This window comes from Salvia splendens, chromosome 2 (assembly GCF_004379255.2).
Source record: "Salvia splendens isolate huo1 chromosome 2, SspV2, whole genome shotgun sequence".
NCBI lineage: Eukaryota > Viridiplantae > Streptophyta > Magnoliopsida > Lamiales > Lamiaceae > Salvia > Salvia splendens.
Window position 1 is genome coordinate 20,492,738 of NC_056033.1, and position 18,628 is coordinate 20,511,365.

General features: G+C 39.9%; 1 protein-coding gene across 5 annotated transcripts; it reads left to right on the forward strand.

Annotated features, from left to right (window-relative positions):
- Nucleotides 1–4,986: 4,986 nt before the first annotated feature.
- Nucleotides 4,987–9,183, forward strand: LOC121791099 (pentatricopeptide repeat-containing protein At4g11690). 5 transcript variants are annotated; one of them, XR_006048486.1, is made up of 5 exons: nt 4,987–6,686; nt 7,367–7,436; nt 7,546–7,604; nt 8,112–8,188; nt 9,047–9,183. XR_006048486.1 is itself a non-coding variant. In XM_042189142.1 (1 exon), the coding sequence occupies exon 1, from the start codon at nt 4,991–4,993 to the stop codon at nt 6,662–6,664; it is 1,674 nt and encodes a 557-aa protein (XP_042045076.1). In that variant the 5' UTR covers nt 4,987–4,990; the 3' UTR covers nt 6,665–6,922. The 5 variants fall into 5 exon arrangements, 1 of the variants encoding a protein (XP_042045076.1); XR_006048482.1 differs by lacking the exon at nt 7,367–7,436; XR_006048483.1 differs by having other exon boundaries at nt 7,367–8,188.
- The last annotated feature ends 9,445 nt before the right edge of the window (nt 9,184–18,628 follow it).

Here is an 18,628-nt window from a genome sequence, read left to right on the forward strand (position 1 = left end):
GAGGCTTCGTAATTCGATACCGTGGAGAAAATACGAGGAGCCAACGAAGGAAGTATTGGTGTAAGCGGCCGACCGGCGTCGCACGCGACGCCTTGGACAGCCGCCGAATAATCGAAACTGCACGAAAACCTAAAAAAAATGAGATAAAAGACTTAATTAGAGTGCATGCATTCTAAATGTTTTCCTTCTTGAGATTGATGTGTACTTTAATTTTCTCAAAAAGGTTGTTCGCACGCTCGTTAAAGTCGGATCGAGAAGCTTGTTAAGGAAATTACTAAGCTTTTGAGGTGGGCTTTATTACTTAAACTCCTTTATTGCAATGATATGTATATGGTGAGATAAGGGTGGTTTAAATGTTATGTCATGCCGTATTTTATGTTTTGAATTGCATATCTGATTGTCTACTAGAATAATGTTCTACTAGACTTTGATGGTTAACGAATTCGGGTCTAACTAGGGTCTAAGCCCTACTTAGGCTAGTGCACTGATTGGGATCGTGAGCCGTCCTTCGGGTCGGCCTGTCCAGTGATCGAGTTTGTGGCCACATTCTCGTTTCACATGATGGTTCAGATATGGTACATGATGGAGGATGACGATGATATTTGTCTGCACGGACACCATTTTATTTATGGAAATGATCTTAGTGTTCTCGGCATTTTTTTTAAAGTAAAACCCGAGTTTCACTCATCGATGGATTGACATAACTTTATTGATAAAATGTATTTTGGGCATGAGTTCACTGAGTGCATCAAGTACTCAGCCCTGCATGTGTTTTCCCTATGTGCAGGTTGAACGTTGACGAGGACGGAGGGTGTTGGGCATTTGGACAAGGACCGTATTCAATAAATGTTCCGGTTGCTATTGTGTCTTCATACATAGTAGTAGCCAACTCTCAAATGCTTCCGCTATGCCAAGTTTTAAAACTCTTATGTTTCCTTAATCTGTTGAACTATTTTCATACAAACTATGTTGCTTCGTGATTTTCAGACTATGATTTGGTAATAAAGTTTCATCTTTTGATCTATATGCCGTACCCCTTGATTGTTTCCCCTTTCTTCCCCGCTTCTTAATTCTCCCATTAGTCGCGACCCACCGTACTTTCTATCCTTAGGAAGTGCGGTCGTGACAAGTTCATTTGGAGTCCAGTGAGTTCACCCCGACCGGGTGTTTGATAAGCCAAAAACACTCGGTCGGGTGAACTCACTTTTTATAATTTTACTCACCCGATCTACCATCACAATAAAATACATGCAGATAGTACGCAATACATAAGTCCAAATATTACTTAATACATAAGTCCAAATATTACTCAATACATAAGTCCAAATATTACACAATGCATAAGTCCAAATATTACACAATGCATAAGTCCAAACATTCAAGAAGTCGGGCAGCTGCGCCTGTCATGACCTGGTTGACGGCAATGTTTACAACGGCGTCGGGCTCGTGGCTGGTCAGCTTCACGGACATCCATCTGATTAGGAATCCTAGTTGTACGGTATCGACCGCGACTTCGAGGCATTAACTGAGTTCGTGAACACTGCAAAGTCCATTCAGGCACGTCCCAATAATCTTGGTGTCTGAGTGGATTGAACACCGTAGAATATTGGTGTACCCAAACACTTGTGTGGTATACGGGGTTAACAAACGACGACATGTTGTCGTTTCTAAACTGCGCAACTGACGCTGCATGTGAACATGGAAGTCTCCACATCTGCCACTTTTGGCATTTGCAGTTCGACTCCAAGTACTTTACCTTCCACTTATTACCACCATTTCCACCAATTCGACGTTTTGTTCGAACCACATAAAGCCCTACAATTGTGTTTGGTGCTCTCACATTATGTAATTGACCTTTTACATCATTTTTGCACACCTTTTCATGCGCCCACGGGGTAAGTGGTGTGGCACACTGTGTGGATGCAATTGACCGCTCATTGAACCATTCTATTGTCCTCCAAAATATCATATCAATGCAAGCTTTAATTGAGAGTTGACTTGCGCCTCTCAACACATTTTTGTAAGATTCCACCATATTAGTGGTCACCTCACCCCATCTTTTGTGTTTGTCATACGCCAAATTCCATTTTTCTAACTCTGCGGCATCAAGGTACTGCAAAGCCTCGTTGTTGACGTCTCGAAGTAAACGACGTCTGATCTTAAACTTGCGCTTCTTGGTAGCAATACCCATTTTCCAAACAAGTCTTTTGACCATGATACCTTTGTGATTCTGCAAAACATTCTTTCTAACATGTACCAAGCAAAATCTGTGATGACCCACATTGGGTTCTTCTTTCCATATGGGAAAATTCATTGCATCTATGATTCCCACATGCCTATCAGATATTACACATATTTCATGCTTGGCTACATGAAGTCTAATACGTTCCATAAACCAATTCCAACTTTCTATGGTTTCCTCATCAACAATGGCATATGCAATAGGCAAACATTTCTTATTAGCATCAAATCCAACTACAATAAGAATTTTACATCGACATCGTCCACGTAGATGAGTTCCATCAACCGTTAAAACTGGTTTGCATAGTTGAAAAGCCTCCACGGCTGGACCAAAAGCCCAAAATACGTACTTGAAAACCTTGTTCATACCGTTGCTTAATCTGTCATCATGAAACCATTCGATAATTGTGCCGGGATTTTGTCTTTGCAATTCATTCAAATAAGCTGGTAAAACTTTGAAAGACCACTCTCATCCACCATATACAAGCTCAATAGCTATCATCCGAGCATACAATGCTTTCTTGTAACTAACTTTCACATGAAATCTATTTTCAATATCCGCCACAATTGCTTTTACCTTGTAGCAAGGATCGTTTTCTATCTGATGTCGAACACTCAACGCTATCATACCCGACGAAAGATTAGCGTGCCCATTATAATTACGATCCCCCATGCGAGTATGAGCAGTGCTAAACACTCTAATTTTCCAGTGTTCATCATGCTTTCTCAATGTTGCTCGGCACTCCCACAAACATTTCGGTAATGAGGTATCCTTCGGATTTCCTTGTGGCCACTTACAAACTGCATGTCATCTCTTTCCTTTACTTTCAGCAACTGTATATTGTCGGATTTTTTTCAAATGCCAAAAAGTCACAGTTGACTTTAATTCCAACTTCGTTCTAAATTTAGTATGCAAACCGACATTGCTAGGATCTTTATCACTCCAATAATGCACATTGGGATCAGCAGGCTCAAAGTTCTTTGGATCAAAACTATCATATGGACCTGGTAAGGAGCGAAAATAGTCCATTCCACGTTGTGGGAACTGTGGAACTACTCTTCCTCGTACTACTCTTCCTCCAACTGTTGTTTATCCAACCACTGTTTCTTCAACTGCTGTTTCTCCAACCGGAATGGATGGTCTTGAAGCAACAAATCGGTCATCATCCGAAGGATCACCATCTGAGTCTGTACTATCCTGGTTGACATCTTCAGAATCATAAGGTGATTGTGGATCAAGAAAGTCGGCTTTATCAGGACCAATTATGGCCTCAACCACATCACAATTGTCACTGTCCCCTAAATGAACGCCTCCAACATCAAAATCTTGTATTGCATCGAAACATGGTTCTTGGCCTCTCGTAGACGTACCAACATCAAAATCTTGTGTTGCAGCGAAACATGGTTCTTGGCCTCTCGTAGACGTACCAATATCATAACTTATGAGATGATGACTATTTTGTTGAGTAATTGCCGAATACTCAACATACAATTCAATTTGACCTCCTGTAGCCATACTCTCACTAAACATTAGTGGCATGCATACTTCTTCTAGTAGAATACCTATAAACGTGACTGAAGATTCATAGAATATATGACGTTTCCATACTATTTGAACTTTGTTTTCAAATATGCTTATCCTCATCCTTTCACAAATTGTTTCCACAAGCTTATCGTAGGAAATACTTTCATCCAACATAATGAATCCTTTTGCAAAAGGAGGATCATATGAAATAACTGGTCTGAGAATTATCTTTCCACCCTAATATAAATTGACACACCACGTCATACTATCTGCAATAATGTAAAACACAAAGATTGGTAAAAAATATTTTTATTAAGTACACTACAATATATACTATCATAACAATCTATCAAATATTGGTAAAAAATTAGATATACTACAACATATAATATCATAACAATTGGTCAAAATATTTCTATTAATTACACTACAACATATAATACCATAACAATCCATCAAATAATTATATAAATTACACCACAACATATAATATCATAACAATTGGTCAAAATATTTCTATTAATTACACTACAACATATAATACCATAACAATCCATCAAATAATTATATAAATTACACTACAATATATACTATCATAACAATCCATCAAATATTGATAGACTAATGTTTGTAAGAATGAGTCAAAAATTAGACATTCTAACCGAATAGGAAGACTAATGTTTGGAAGAATGAGCCAAAATCGAAATCTCCACGCTCAAATCCACCACCGGGTCGACCCGAGCAAAGGTTTCCTTAAGGAGTTTTCGCCTTGGGGAGGGTTTTTCGCATTTGGGGGAGGGAAAGTGATTAGGGTTCGCGCTTATGGCAGAGTTCCGACTGATATCTTGTTCAAGCCAAACACGCCGACGGAGTAGGCGTGTTTGTGGTAGAGACGCCAACTCCACAGGCATCTTTAGATGTAAAAACGCCTACATCTGTGGCGTTTTTAGGCATAAAACACGCAGACGGCTGTGGCGTTTTATTGGTAACACGCCAACCACGTCAGCGTTTTTTAAGGTACCTATACTTACATGAAATACGACGACATACGATTCTTCATTATTAAAGACGCCAATGTGGGTGGCATCTTCACTAATAAAAATGCCATGTGAATAACGTTTTTCCCATATATGGAAGAGATAACAAAATCGATACATTTACGTAAAGTACCCTATAAATCTGATTTTCTCATCAAACAGAGCAGTACTGAATCTGTTTGCCGAAATGTCAACAGCCAAACATCATGTTCTGACGCTCCTCTCCGGAATGGTGAAAGCTCCGCCGCAGAAAGCTCTTTCCCTCCTCACCTCCTCACCTCACCACACTCACCAATCCATTTCAATAATCATCCATAACCTTTTCTCTCTCAACATGCTGTCGCAGGCTGAATCCTTCATCCTTCGACTACTCTCCGGTAAATTGCCATCCCCCTTCTTCACAATCGCTTCCCTTGTACCCTATTTGACCGCCAATTCGAATTCCCCCCGCGTTTATGAGGCAATCATTAGCGCTCATATCAAAGCGCAGCAGCCGGTGGAGCTCGCTCTCCCGTTGCTTGATGAAATGATCGATCGAGGGTTTGCTCCGTCGCCGATTCTTTTCAATTCTGTGCTGAAATGTTTCGTGAAAGAGTGCAATTACGAGAAGACGTGGTTGGTTTTTGAGAAATATAAGGGGAGAGTTGGATTGGATGTTTATACATTTGGGATTCTGGTGAAAGGCTGCTGCGAGAGTGATGATTTGGAGAGGGGTTTTGAGATTTTGGGGGAAATGTGTGATTTGGGATTTAGCCCTAATGTTGTTGTGTACACTACGTTGATCCATGGGTGTTGTAAGAAGGGCGAGGTCGAGAAGGCGAAGAGATTGTTTTTCGAGATGGAGGCGATCGGATTGGTCGCCAATCAATACACTTACACGGTGTTGATAAATGGGGTTTTCAAGAGAGGTTTGAAGAAAGATGGGTTTGAGCTTTTTGAGAGGATGAAGAGTGAAGGTGCATTGCCTGATTTGCATACCTACAACTCCGTGCTGAATGCGTATTGCAGCGATGGTGAAATGCGGAAAGCGTTCCTACTGTTTGATGAAATGCGCCACAGAGGGGTGTCGTGCAATGTTGTGACTTACAATATATTGATTGAGGGGCTGTGTAAGCAGGGGAATATGGGTGAGGCGAAGAGATTGTTTGGTGAGATGACAAGCTGTGGTTTGAGGTCAAGTGTGATCACTTACAACTTGTTAATGGATGGGTACTGCCGCGCTGGGATGCTTGAGAAAGCTCTGTATTTGCACAAGGAGCTCAAGTCTTCCGGTTTATCTCCAACCATGATCACCTACAACGTCCTGATTGCAGGATGTGCAAGAAGTGAGGACTCTTCTCGGGTTTTGAGCTTCGTAGGTGAGATGGAAGAGAGGGGGATTTCTCCATCGAAGGTTACATACACTATCTTGATTGATTTCTTTGCGCGGTCTAACAACATGGAGAAAGCACTCGAACTCCTTGATTACATGAAGAGGACTAGTTTGGTTGCAGATGTTTACACTTACAGCGTCTTGATAAAAGGGTGGTGCCATGAAGGAAACATGAGGGAAGCATCAAAATTGTTGCAGACAATGCTTGAGATGGAAGTCGAACCTAATGATGTAATATACAATACGATGATCCATGGATATTGCTTACAAGATAGCTCCTATAAAGCATTGAAACTGCTCAAAGAAATGTGTGAAAAGGGCATGGTGCCAAATGTAGCCAGTTACCACATGACAATGCAAGTCCTCAAAGGAGATGGGAAACAAGACTCAGCTCAAAATCTTCTTGCTGGCATGTTGAAATCTGGCTTAAAGCCATCTTTTTTTGACTTGAAACATCAAACGTCGAAGATGGAATCAGATCACTTCTGAGACTTTGGTACAATACTCTTTGGTAAGCTTACATTACCTTCCTCTAAGTAGTTTGGCAAGTACTTATACATTACAAAGATTGTAAAATCGCTCTTATATAAGTGATTTATACTATTAGTTAATTCAAAATAGAGACTTGATAATTATAAAGGTGCGTTTCAGTTTATAAAGTAAGGAGTAGTTTGTAGAAATAGTACAAACATAGCATTTGTAGTGAAACTTTAATTCTCATATTAAACCACACCAGTTTGGTGTAAATTCTGCAAAATTGCAATAAACTACCACTCCAACAGCAGCAGCAAAGCTGCAGTAAAATGCCAAAAAAGCTATAGAAGAATACTGGTCAAAGCAACACATCACTATTCATGGCTGAAAAACACTATCCACACGAGCCAGATTTATTCCTTTCACTCTTTTATGTATGCTCTTTTCTGTCAGTCTTTTGTATAGCTTTATATTTTTATGATATAATTTCCTAGACTATAGTTTTCATTGTTGCAATGTGACTGATTAAATCACTATGAAATAAAAGAATGTCATTTCACTTGTGTGATACAAACAATAATTATTACTAAAATACATCGATGAAACATTATGTTACGGAATTAACACAGAATGCTTTCACGAACAAATCCATAGAAACTAGACGAGCTAGCGGGGAGTTAAATATTATTTTCATGGCTGAATATTGATTGTGTTCAGAATTAGGATGAATTTGCACCATGTAGACAACTGGAGAGGCCTCAAGATAATATGTTTCAGAATCGATATGGTAAACTTGATGACTGTTGAAAGCTTGGTTAGAGATTTGAATTTAAATTTTAAAACTACAGTAGTGAATAAAAGAGGTGGTTGTGACATGACATTGTACTTTAAAAAAGTGTGTGCAGCATGGAGAGGACGGGACTCTTTTGCACTTATTGGATTCCAACATTTTCTGGTATGCTTATATCTTCTTCCAAGGGTGCACATGGTTTAATATTGATCAACAAATTAGATGACAGAAAGATGAAAAAAAGTACTCCCTCCGTCCCGGGTTAGTCGCACGTTTACTTTTCGGCACGGAGATTATGGAATGTGTGTATAGCAAAGTCAACAAAAACGGCTGTTGGTGATAATTTTTACTAAAAATGGAAAGAGTGCAAATAACTTGGGACGCCCAGAAAGGAAAATAGTGCAAGTAACACGGGACGGAAGGAGTACTATTTTTGCAAATACATGATGTGCTCAATCTGCTAAAATTGATACTAGATACAAAATGAGTGATTGTAATTTATCAACAAAGGGATGGCCTCTCCGGATATTTTAACACATGCTAAATTTCAGTACCGTTGAAAGGTTAATCTGTATTGCCTATTGCTAAACCTTTTGCAGCAAGTGCAAGAAGTGATTGTGGTAATATTATACTATGTAAGTTGTTGATAATTTCATGTTCCTATTTGCACAGTTATGGGTGTAGATAGAACTTCAAAACTAAGATGCTATATTTATGGAGGATCAGAAGAGACCTGACAGGGCTTCGAGGTAAATAAATTTGTTTTATCTATTGAAGATTTTCTGCATTTGCCGTTAGGTAGAATTCTATGTAGAAGACATCCATGACTATTATGGGAGATACAGACGAAATGATAACAATATACTCCCTCCGTCCCAATAAATATGCAACATTTGGTTTCCGGCACAAGATTTTATGTAGTGGTGTTTTGTAAGTTAATGAAGAGAGAGTAAAGCTAGAGAGAAGAAAAAGTAGAGAGAGTGTTGTTTCCATTGTAGGAAACGTTTCATTTTTATTGGGACAATCTAAAAAGGAAAACGTTTCATTTCTAATGGAACAGATCAGAGGGAGTATAATATTATATGATTTACTGAAGATGGAAGTTGTCATATACATGATGAACTCACCTTTATGTTTAGTGACACGAGGTAAAAAATTTGATACCTGGACAGTAACTTTTTAGAAAACCTGTGTTAGAAGCAGGTACAGTTTTTTCTATTAATAATACAACATCGTGTTTGGTACTTGTGAAGATTCCCATTGTTTTTCTAGAGTTAGCAGTATTGTATATAGTACTTGAATTCTACTGCTGCCAGGAATCTTTCTATCATCAAACTAGGTGCTTTGAGAAAACAAGAAATAGAGTAGTAGCAGAAGACTAGCTAGGATAAATAGATAGGGCTATTTATTCTACTGTATACAGATCTGTTATAACAATTTAATGCACATAAATGTAGAAAGAAAAGAAAAAGAAGAAGAAGATTTAAGATTTGTGTCTGCAATGAATTTTAAAAGTTATCTTACATCTTACAACATGGCACTCTAGTAGTTACATTGAGGATCTGAGAAATTTTTTGGCTTCTCTCTCTCTCTTTCTCGGATGGCAGGAAAACTTGTCCGGGTCCAGAAACGAGCCCAAGATCCATCTCGTGCATAGAGAGATGCGTGCGTGGATCAAAACAAGAATTACATTTTTTTGTATTTCTGAATCCAGCAACTGTGATCAGGAATCCCCATTCTTTTTCCAGCTGACGAGCATGGAGATGCAGCGCTTGACAATGTAGAATTTGGCCTTCTGCTCCTTGGCCATGTTGGTGCACTTGCGCGTGAAGCCGGAGCACCTCTGGGACGAGCTCCTGGGGAGGGAGGATTTAGAGGAGGTGGTCCGGGAGAGGGCGGAAGGGTTCTTGGTGGAGAAGCTTTTCTGTAGAGAGGACTTGCATGGTTTGGATGAGGATTGTGGCCTATGTTCTGTGGATAACTTCCATTTCTCATCCATGTAATAGTCCATGGATGGATCCACCCCTTCCTTAGAAAGGCACCTAGTATTAGTAATGCTTCCTTTTTGTGTGAAATAGTGTTAGTGAGAGAGGGAGAGAGTTGTGAGATGAGGTGGTGGTGGGACAATATATACTAGTGTGGAGACAATGGTGGGTGGTATTGAGGAATGTTGTGTAGCAGCATCACATGTGGATGCTTGAGCAAAATCGTCAGGCTTTGCACCTTACTTTTTTAATTTGCAGCCAAATTCTATGCTGGTTTATTATTGGCCCCAACCCCTTCTGTTCCTGTTTCTCTCCCTTCCATTATTTCTCCTAATTCTTTTCCTAATAATTTTCTTTTTTTATTGTCACAATTTTACCCAGGAATTACCGTTTTAATTCTAGTGATCTCGATGATTAGATCAGTCTCACAAATGTGACTTAGTATTTATGTTGAGTTGGATATAACTTTGTATTTTATCCTATTACTTCTATGTGTTTATTTATTAAGTGAATGAATATATTTTGTATTGAGATAAGAGTTTAACAGCGGCGGCATGAGAGAGGAGTGGGGTTATTATATTGGGGGAGGTGTGAGACTGAAAATTGAATAAGAATGAAACTTTTGTGAAATTAACTGGGCAAAAGGTCGGTGCTCAATAATCTATTGTACAATCACTTGTCTTGCTTACATCTAATTTGTTGAAGTTCAATGTAATTTCTTCTTCTTGCTTTCTTATCAACTTCCTCATTATTTCTGCTTTCAGATGATGACTCTCTCTCTATCTATCTGTTGATGTTACATCAAGTTAGGTCAAATTTACTTTGTGGCCTTCCTTAGTCCTCATACAAACAATGAGTGATATCAAAGAACGAGCATTGGCTTCTTTTAGAGAACTCAAAACTATAAAAACTATTGAAATTATATTTGGTTAATGGACTTTGACCAATAATAAATGTGAATTAAATGCGATAGCGTCGATCGACATTCGGAGTAGATGACCGTTGTATATTCATTTTCTCAAATCCGATTTTCGGTGAGTGACAAATAATGGATTAAAGTTGGTCACAATAAAGCTAAAAAGGACCTATGATAAAAGCCCAGAGATTAATTAATTAAGTGTTAATCATCTCACATTAGGGATAACCTCTTTGAAGAAGTAGTTAATAAGATGAATTATTACGTGTAATAGTTATCGTGGACTAAGTGGGTCATAAAGCTCACACTCACACACACGCGCCGTCTCGCCTCGCCAAGGCTGTGCACCGTGACTCGTGTGCCTTGGGATTGGATCTTGGCAATCGATCTTTGAGTTGTTCTTTGGAGCTGTTCTTTGAGCGTGGTCCGAGCTTTGAACGCCGTATCCCCTATGGATTCCATGATGTCAACGTCGTATCCCCGATGGATCCCTACGCATAACGGGTGCCAAAAGGTCCCAGATGGGCCCCAACATTTGGTGTGTCCCTAATGGACTCTGACATGTCCACAATGGAGCCATCGTGTGGCGTGTACAGATGCATCATGACTCTTCAGCTCCCAACGGCAAGTGCAATGGCCAATAATCCCCGACGGTTATAGTCAATGGCTTAATGACAAACATTATGTGTGTTGACTCCAGCATGCTCCTGCAATGTGGACTCGGCCTATAAAAACACACATGCATCCCTTGCATTCCCTACACAATTTTCCAAGCATCAAGCATAGCATAAGCTCTCTCCCTCTTTGCACAATCTTCTGTCGAAGCTCTGCCCTCGCCATCATCCAGTTCGTTGGAGCTTGTTCTGTCTGCGGTGCTGCAACGAACAAGACGAAGTCGTTTTATCTCCGGGGATGACACGCCAATCCAAGAGCACTACCGGAGCGTATCCCGTCTTGCAGAAAGAGGACTCCTCGACTCGGACATCTTTACGGTTTACATTATCGATTATTGTATTTTCAATTCAGTTTATTTCTGTGCAATTTCTATATTCTTCATTAAGTTGTATTACGTCCGGTTAGTGTTTATCTTTGTAGCACAGTATTTTCACCAACAATAACTACAATATAATAATTTATTTTGCATATCCATTTATTGCAGAATTTATTTTTTTCAGTTGGAGTCATTGGATAATAATCTCACCCTTTATGGGAGGAGGTGCACGCTTAGATTGTATATGCATTTGTAGACTTGCTTATCTCATATATTTCTCTGTGATTTTATATGCATTTGTTTACTTGCTTTCTTTATTCCTGAATTCCCATGGCTTATACTCCCTCCGTTCCAAGGTTGCTGAGTCGTATTCCTTTTTAGGTTGTCCCAAGGTAGTTGAGTCATTTCATTTTTTGGCAAAAAACTTTATCATCTCTCGTACTTTACTCTCTCTTCAACTCTCTTACTTTATTCTCTCTTACTTTACTTTCTCCACTTTAACATTTAACACCTCAAATTCTTAAAACTCGTGTCCAAAAGAAATTCACCAACTACCTTGAGACATAGGGAGTATATCTTATCTCTGTGTTTTATTCACAATTGTTTACTTGTGTTCTATTCACAATTGTTTACCTACTTTCTATTTATTTATTTATTTATTTTTTTTCAGCATTCAAACAACCAACAACCGTGTCTGAAAAGTCTAGTCTTAGATATCCAATCTGTGATAACATTCCTTGTGTTCGATATCCTTGTTCTTTTTTTTTGTTCGATATCCTTGTTCTTACCCTTAGCTATACTGCACCTACCTTGTACACTTGCAAGTAGTTGTAGTGCTAAAAAATAATGCATCATACATGTACGCTCGAAGCAACTTTTAGAATACATACCCCAACAGTTGCATCCTATCTGTCATTATTATCATTATGTTTTCATTTATGTTGTATTTATGTTGAGAAAAGGAGAAGCATCAAGAATAATAGAGTTCCAATAAGCATTAAAGGAGAATAAAGTTCCAAGAATAGAGTTCCAAGGAGCATTGGAGATGTGCATGCCTTGTTCCAATAATAGTGTAGTTCCATGAATATACATTTATTGTAGGATCTCAAAGGTCACCAACATCCCTATAAATATATGGGTGTTGAGTACCATTTTATTATCAAAATCCAATACAATTATCTTCACCTATTGCTTTCTTCCCTAAATATGTTGTCTGTACCATTCAACATGGTATCAGAGCGGGTTTGGACTCAGATAAGGTATCATCATCGTCATTGATACCTTTCTCCGCCCTTTCCCAATTTTTCCTTTTTCCCACTGTACCTGTAACCATAAGCTAAAAATATCAAATGACAACTATATAATAACCGAAACATCAGACTCATCTATGGCAGATGAATTTGCCCGGCAGTTTGCGAATTTTATGCGCAATAGTTTTGCGATGAACCAACCAAATCCCCCAGAAACAGCTGCCGTGCCATACAGAATTGACACGCAGCCCCTCCACATTGGTGGGAACAAGTTAAATGGAGAAAATTATGCCCTTTGGTCCGTATTGATGAAGACGACAATAAGCGGTCGGGGAATGATCTCTCACGTCACCGGAGTGCCTCTTTCCCCACCGCAAACCGATCCAGCCTTCATACAGTGGCAACAAGCCGATCACTGTGTGATCACTTGGTTAATACAAAATATCGAGCCTCGACTGGTCAGTCGGGTTTCGTTAGAAGAAATATGGAGCCGGTTGGGAGAAATCTAGATCTCAATCGACCAAAAACAGACGAACTCAATGAAATGTCCAGAGGATATGGAAAATCACAACAAATTCATACAAGATCAGAGAGTATGCCAGTTTCTTTATGCAATCGATAGCAAATATGAAACAACCAAGAGGGAGATACTGAAAATGGACCCGCTGCCCTCCGTCGACTATGCGTATAACCTGATTCAGCAGGAGGAGACACGACTCCGAGTATTACAACAGGCAAACACCGGCGGAGCAATTGCCACAGATGGAATAGGAACCGGCCTCGCCATCCGAGGGTGGGTGGCAAAACCCTACCAGCGGCTCTCGGGGTGGCGGTCGCAGCAGCAATGGTGGTGGTCGCGGCAGCGGCAATGGCAGAAATCGGCAAAGTGATGAAGAAGACAAGTCAAAATTGGTGTGTTCTTACTGTAAACGGAAAAGACACAAAAGATTCATGCTTTGAACTTGTTGGGTATCCAGATTGGTGGGAAGAGGAGCACGGCAAGCCGCCGCAACTGCAAACACCCTGGAACAGTGGCGGGCACGCCGCCGCAGCAGTTGGAGGCGACGGAGATAACGCCATGCAGGGAGTCGCGCAAACCGCCGGTGCTGGCTAAGCCGGGAGGCAGGACCGGAGGTGAAGCTGCTCAGCCGGCGAACAAAACCGTGGCAGCTATGTTCGTCGCCGGCGGAAGTGGGAGTGTGATTCACTATTGGAGTGAAGAATTGATGAGGGAAGAGGCGGCGCCCGATTTAGGTAGATTAGGGTTAGGATGCTCTTTTATTAGAGGCCCCCAAATCTTTGGGAAATTGCAGATTTTACCCCACCAAAATTCGCAGCCTCAATTAACCCCAAAAACTTACCCTAAATTGCTAAATGTACCCCACAAAAATGTTTTATCCCAATTAGCCCCCAAACCTCCTGAAAATTTCATAATTTCCCAAACTTGCCAAAATCGATTTCAGCCTCTCGAGAAATTTGGAGTTGTGTGTGCAGTACCTAATGGCCATGAAAAAAATGATAAATGGATTTTTGACTATGGGGCAACCGATACCATAACATATGATGCCTCAGACCTTACCAACCTTCAGAAACCTCTAAAATCTCATATCCAAACTACCAATGGAGAATTTACATTGGTTGAGGGGGCTGGAACTGTTAACATTTCACCAACTTTGCAGTTATCAAATTGTCTCTATATTCCTTCGATGTCTCATAAGTTATTATCCATTAGTCATGTCACAAAGGAATTGAATTGTACCTTACTAATGCAGCCACAATTTTGTCTGTTGCAGGATATCCGAACCTGGGAGATAGTTGGGCGTGGCACTGAACGTGATGGGCTTTACTATGTGGATGAGATAGCTCAAAAAGGGACTGCCATGCTAACTCACGGATCAGCTGATCGGAAAGCTTGGCTTTGGCATCGGCGCTTGGGTCATCCATCTATCGGTTACTTAAAATTATTATTTCCTAGTATTATTCCTAAGCATGACATGTACTGTGAAACTTGCCTTTTATCCAAAAGTCATCGGAGTTCTTACCCATTAAGTAATACTCGCGTAGACACCCCGTTTGCCTTAGTACACTCTGATGTTTGGGGGCCCGCACCAGTTATTGGGGGACAAGGTTTTCGATATTACCTAGTTTTTTGTGGATGATTGCACTCGCATGACCTGGATATATTTCATGAAACAAAAATCTGAAGTTTTGTCACACTTTACCCATTTCTATAACTTATCCAAACTCAGTTTCACAAAACCATTCAGGTCCTTCGGTCAGATAATGGGGGGGAGTTCGTCAATTCTAACATGAAACAATTCTTCCAAAACAAAGGCCTTATACACCAAACCACATGTGCTCATACTCCCGAACAAAACGGTGTGGCTGATAGGAAAAATCGATCTCTCCTCGAAATGACCCGTTCTATGCTTATAGAGTCAAAAGCCCCGAAACACTTCTGGCCAGAAGCCATTGCCACCTCAGCCTATCTCTTAAACCGATTGCCCACAAGCATTCTCAAACACAAAACTCCCCTACAAGTCTTGTCCACCTTCACAAAAATTCCTCCGCCCTTGACTCTTGAACCTCGGCTCTTCGGATGCTCTGTTTTTGTCCACATTCCTAAACATGAAAGAACTAAACTATCCCCATGCGCTATTAAATGCGTATTTGTAGGATATGGGGTAAATCAAAAGGGGTATAGGTGTTTCGATCCAAAGTCCAACCGGATGTTCGTTACAATGAACTGCAACTTTCTTGAAACTGAGTACTTCTTTGCCCATCTTAGCAGTCAGGGGGAGAGTAGTGTTAGGGATAACAATGATACGGACCCGCTAAGTTGGATCTCAATGCCACTGCCAAGCAATCCTGATGCAGATCTAACAGAGAAAGCAGTAAGCAATTCCGCTGAGCAAGTCTCTGATGTGGTAGAGTCCATTGTGGAAGGTGACATCGCCTCAAATATTTCTTCATTAAGGATATCCAATGTAACTACTCCTGTGGATACAAATAATTGTTTGGCTAACACTATAATTGCAGAAGAAAATTCAATTAAGGTCAAAGAAAGGGAAATCGAGGAAGTCGAGGTCGAAGGAGTTGACCCTGACACTGGGAGATACATACTTCCACCAAGGTCAAACAGAGGAGTTCCACCCAAAAGGTATACACCGCCAAAGATTGACAGGAAAAAGCGATACTCTATTGTGAACCTAGCCAAAGGCCATTTATCAGAGATGGCTCGGGCTTTCGAGAATGCACTATATGAGGAAGAAGAAATACCACAGACATGGGAAGAAGCTATGAAATACAAGCATTGGAGGGAAGCAATGAAGAAAGAGATTGATGCACTGATTCGAAACCACACATGGGAGAAGTGTGCTCTACCAGAAGGGAAGCGACCAGTGGGTTGTCGATGGGTCTTCACTATCAAAAGAAAACCTGATGGCTCGATAGAAAGGTACAAGGCACGACTCGTCGCAAAAGGCTACACTCAGACATATGGAGTTGACTATTCTGAGACCTTCTCTCCAGTAGCTAAGATAAACACTGTTCGAGTATTGCTATCTATTGCTGCTAATAGGGACTGGCCACTACACCAGTTTGATGTGACGAATGCCTTCCTACATGGTGAGTTGAAAAAGAAAGAAAAAGTTTACATGGAGGCACCTCCAGGTTTTGCAACAGATTTTAAAGCAGGTGAAGGGTGCCGATTGAGGAAGACCTTGTATGGATTAAAACAATCTCCAAGAGTTTGGTTTGGGAAGTTTACTGGAGCAATGATTAGCTATGGATATACACAGAGCAATTCAGACCATACGCTATTTTTTAAGAAGCAGGGTGATAAGATCACATGTTTAATCATATATGTTGATGACATGATTATTACAGGTGACGACCTTGAAGAGATTGAGGAATTAAAGAAGAATCTTTTTCAGGAATTTGAGATGAAGGACTTGGGGAATCTCAAGTACTTTCTTGGGATTGAAGTGCTAAGGTCAACCAAAGGAATTTTTCTGCGACAAAAGAAGTATATCTTGGACATCCTAGCAGAGACTGGCCTACTGGAATGTAAACCAGCAGACACTCCTATGGCAGTTAATCACAGATTACAGATCAGAGAAGGAGCCAAGTTGGCTGACCGTAGTGAATATCAACGACTAGTTGGAAAACTCATATATCTCTCGCACACTAGGCCAGATATTGCCTATGCAGTTGGGGTCGTAAGTCAGTTCATGCATAAGCCGCAAACAGATCACATGGAGGCAGCACTTAGGATTTGCCGGTATTTGAAGGGAACTCCAGGGCATGGAGTGTTGTTCGCCAAAAATGGGCATTTTGAGATTCATGGTTATACAGATGCTGACTGGGCAGGAAACCTAAATGATAGAAAGTCTATAGCAGGCTACTTTACCTTTGTTGGAGGTAACTTGGTAACATGGAGAAGCAAGAAACATAAGGTGGTGGCTCTTTCGAGTGCTGAAGCAGAATTTTGTGTGATTAAAAGTGGGTTGACCGAGATTTTATGGTTAAGGAGATTGATGAAAGAGATTAATCTCCCTCCGAGCAAGTGCCAGTTGTACTGTGATAACAAAGCCGCTATAAGCATCTCACAAAATCCAGTACAACATGATCGAACGAAACATGTGGAGGTTGACAGACACTTCATTAAAGAAAACATTGAGAATGGGATTGTTGAACTCCCTTTCGTTCGCTCTGAGGATCAACTTGCCGACATCCTAACTAAAGCAGTCAACTCAAGGAGTTTTGAAGATGTGCTTTCCAAATTGAGTTTTGTAGATCCCACCACTCAATTTGAGGGGGAGTGTTGAGAAAAGGAGAAGCATCAAGAATAATAGAGTTCCAATAAGCATTAAAGGAGAATGAAGTTCCAATAATAGAGTTCCAAGGAGCATTGGAGATGTGCATGCCTTGTTCCAATAATAGTGTAGTTCCATGAATATACATTTATTGTAGGATCTCAATGGTCACCAACATCCCTATAAATATATGGGTGTTGAGTACCATTTCATTATCAAAATCCAATACAATTATCTTCTCCTATTACTTTCTTCCCTAAATATGTTGTCTGTACCATTCAACAGCTAATATACATATGTCTCAGTAAAATTAAGAAGAGTAGAAAAAAGAGAGTATTGTATTGTGGCACTTTTAGCCAAACCTTCATTTTAAAGGAGTTATCTTTTTTATTCATCCAATTTTATTTCTCCTTTTCCTTTTACTAAGTGTGGGACATATACAAAAAATTCTTCTTCGCTTCATTTATGTATGTGTTGGATTTCGTTTTTTCATTTAAAGTGGAAAGAAGAAGCAATGGAAAATACTAAAGTGGTTGTAGAAGTGAAACTTAGGATATGATAGTTGTTCCTAGTGTTGGTGCGTTATGTGCATTTCCATTGTGTGGTAGTTTAGTTAATTTCATGTTGAAGATTAATTAGTCGCCATTATAATCGTTACTTCAAGCTCTCTAGCTTAAGGAACGAAGAAGAAGTTGTTCTTATTCTCCAAGTTCAATTGCTTTGACCGATCGTAGTTAGAGTGTTGAAGAGTTGTCAGTGTACTTTTGCTTGAAAATTTTTATTTACGGCCATTGCCATTCCATTACCTGTATGTTTCCATCATCGGGAATGGTAATCAACACCCTATACTATCATTTCATTTCTTACTTACTTATCAGCAAATTAGGCGAATTTCGTTTTCTTCTCTATCTAGGATAGATAATCTTTATCAACTAGGTTGTTGTCCTTAGCCCATACCTTTATCTTGCTTGTCTTTCTGCATAACCATTCAGTGTATTGTTCAAAGTCGCACAATTTCATAGCTTTTCTAGGCGATTGTCTGTTCTATCTTTTTCTAGCCTGCACGAATATCTTAGTATTTGTCTACTTTAATTTACTCTTTCGTGAAACCATTTACTTGAACAATCTAAGTTGCATAGTTAAATAGAAACTTGTTTAATTGTGTTTCTAATTTCCACAACTTACCTAAGATCCAACTTTTATGTCAATAGTCAGTCTCACGTACCAATC

Excerpts from the sequence above, each read along its gene's own strand:
- LOC121791099 (XM_042189142.1), top strand. The coding sequence starts at position 4,991 with ATGTCAACAGCCAAACATCATGTTCTGACGCTCCTCTCCGGAATGGTG.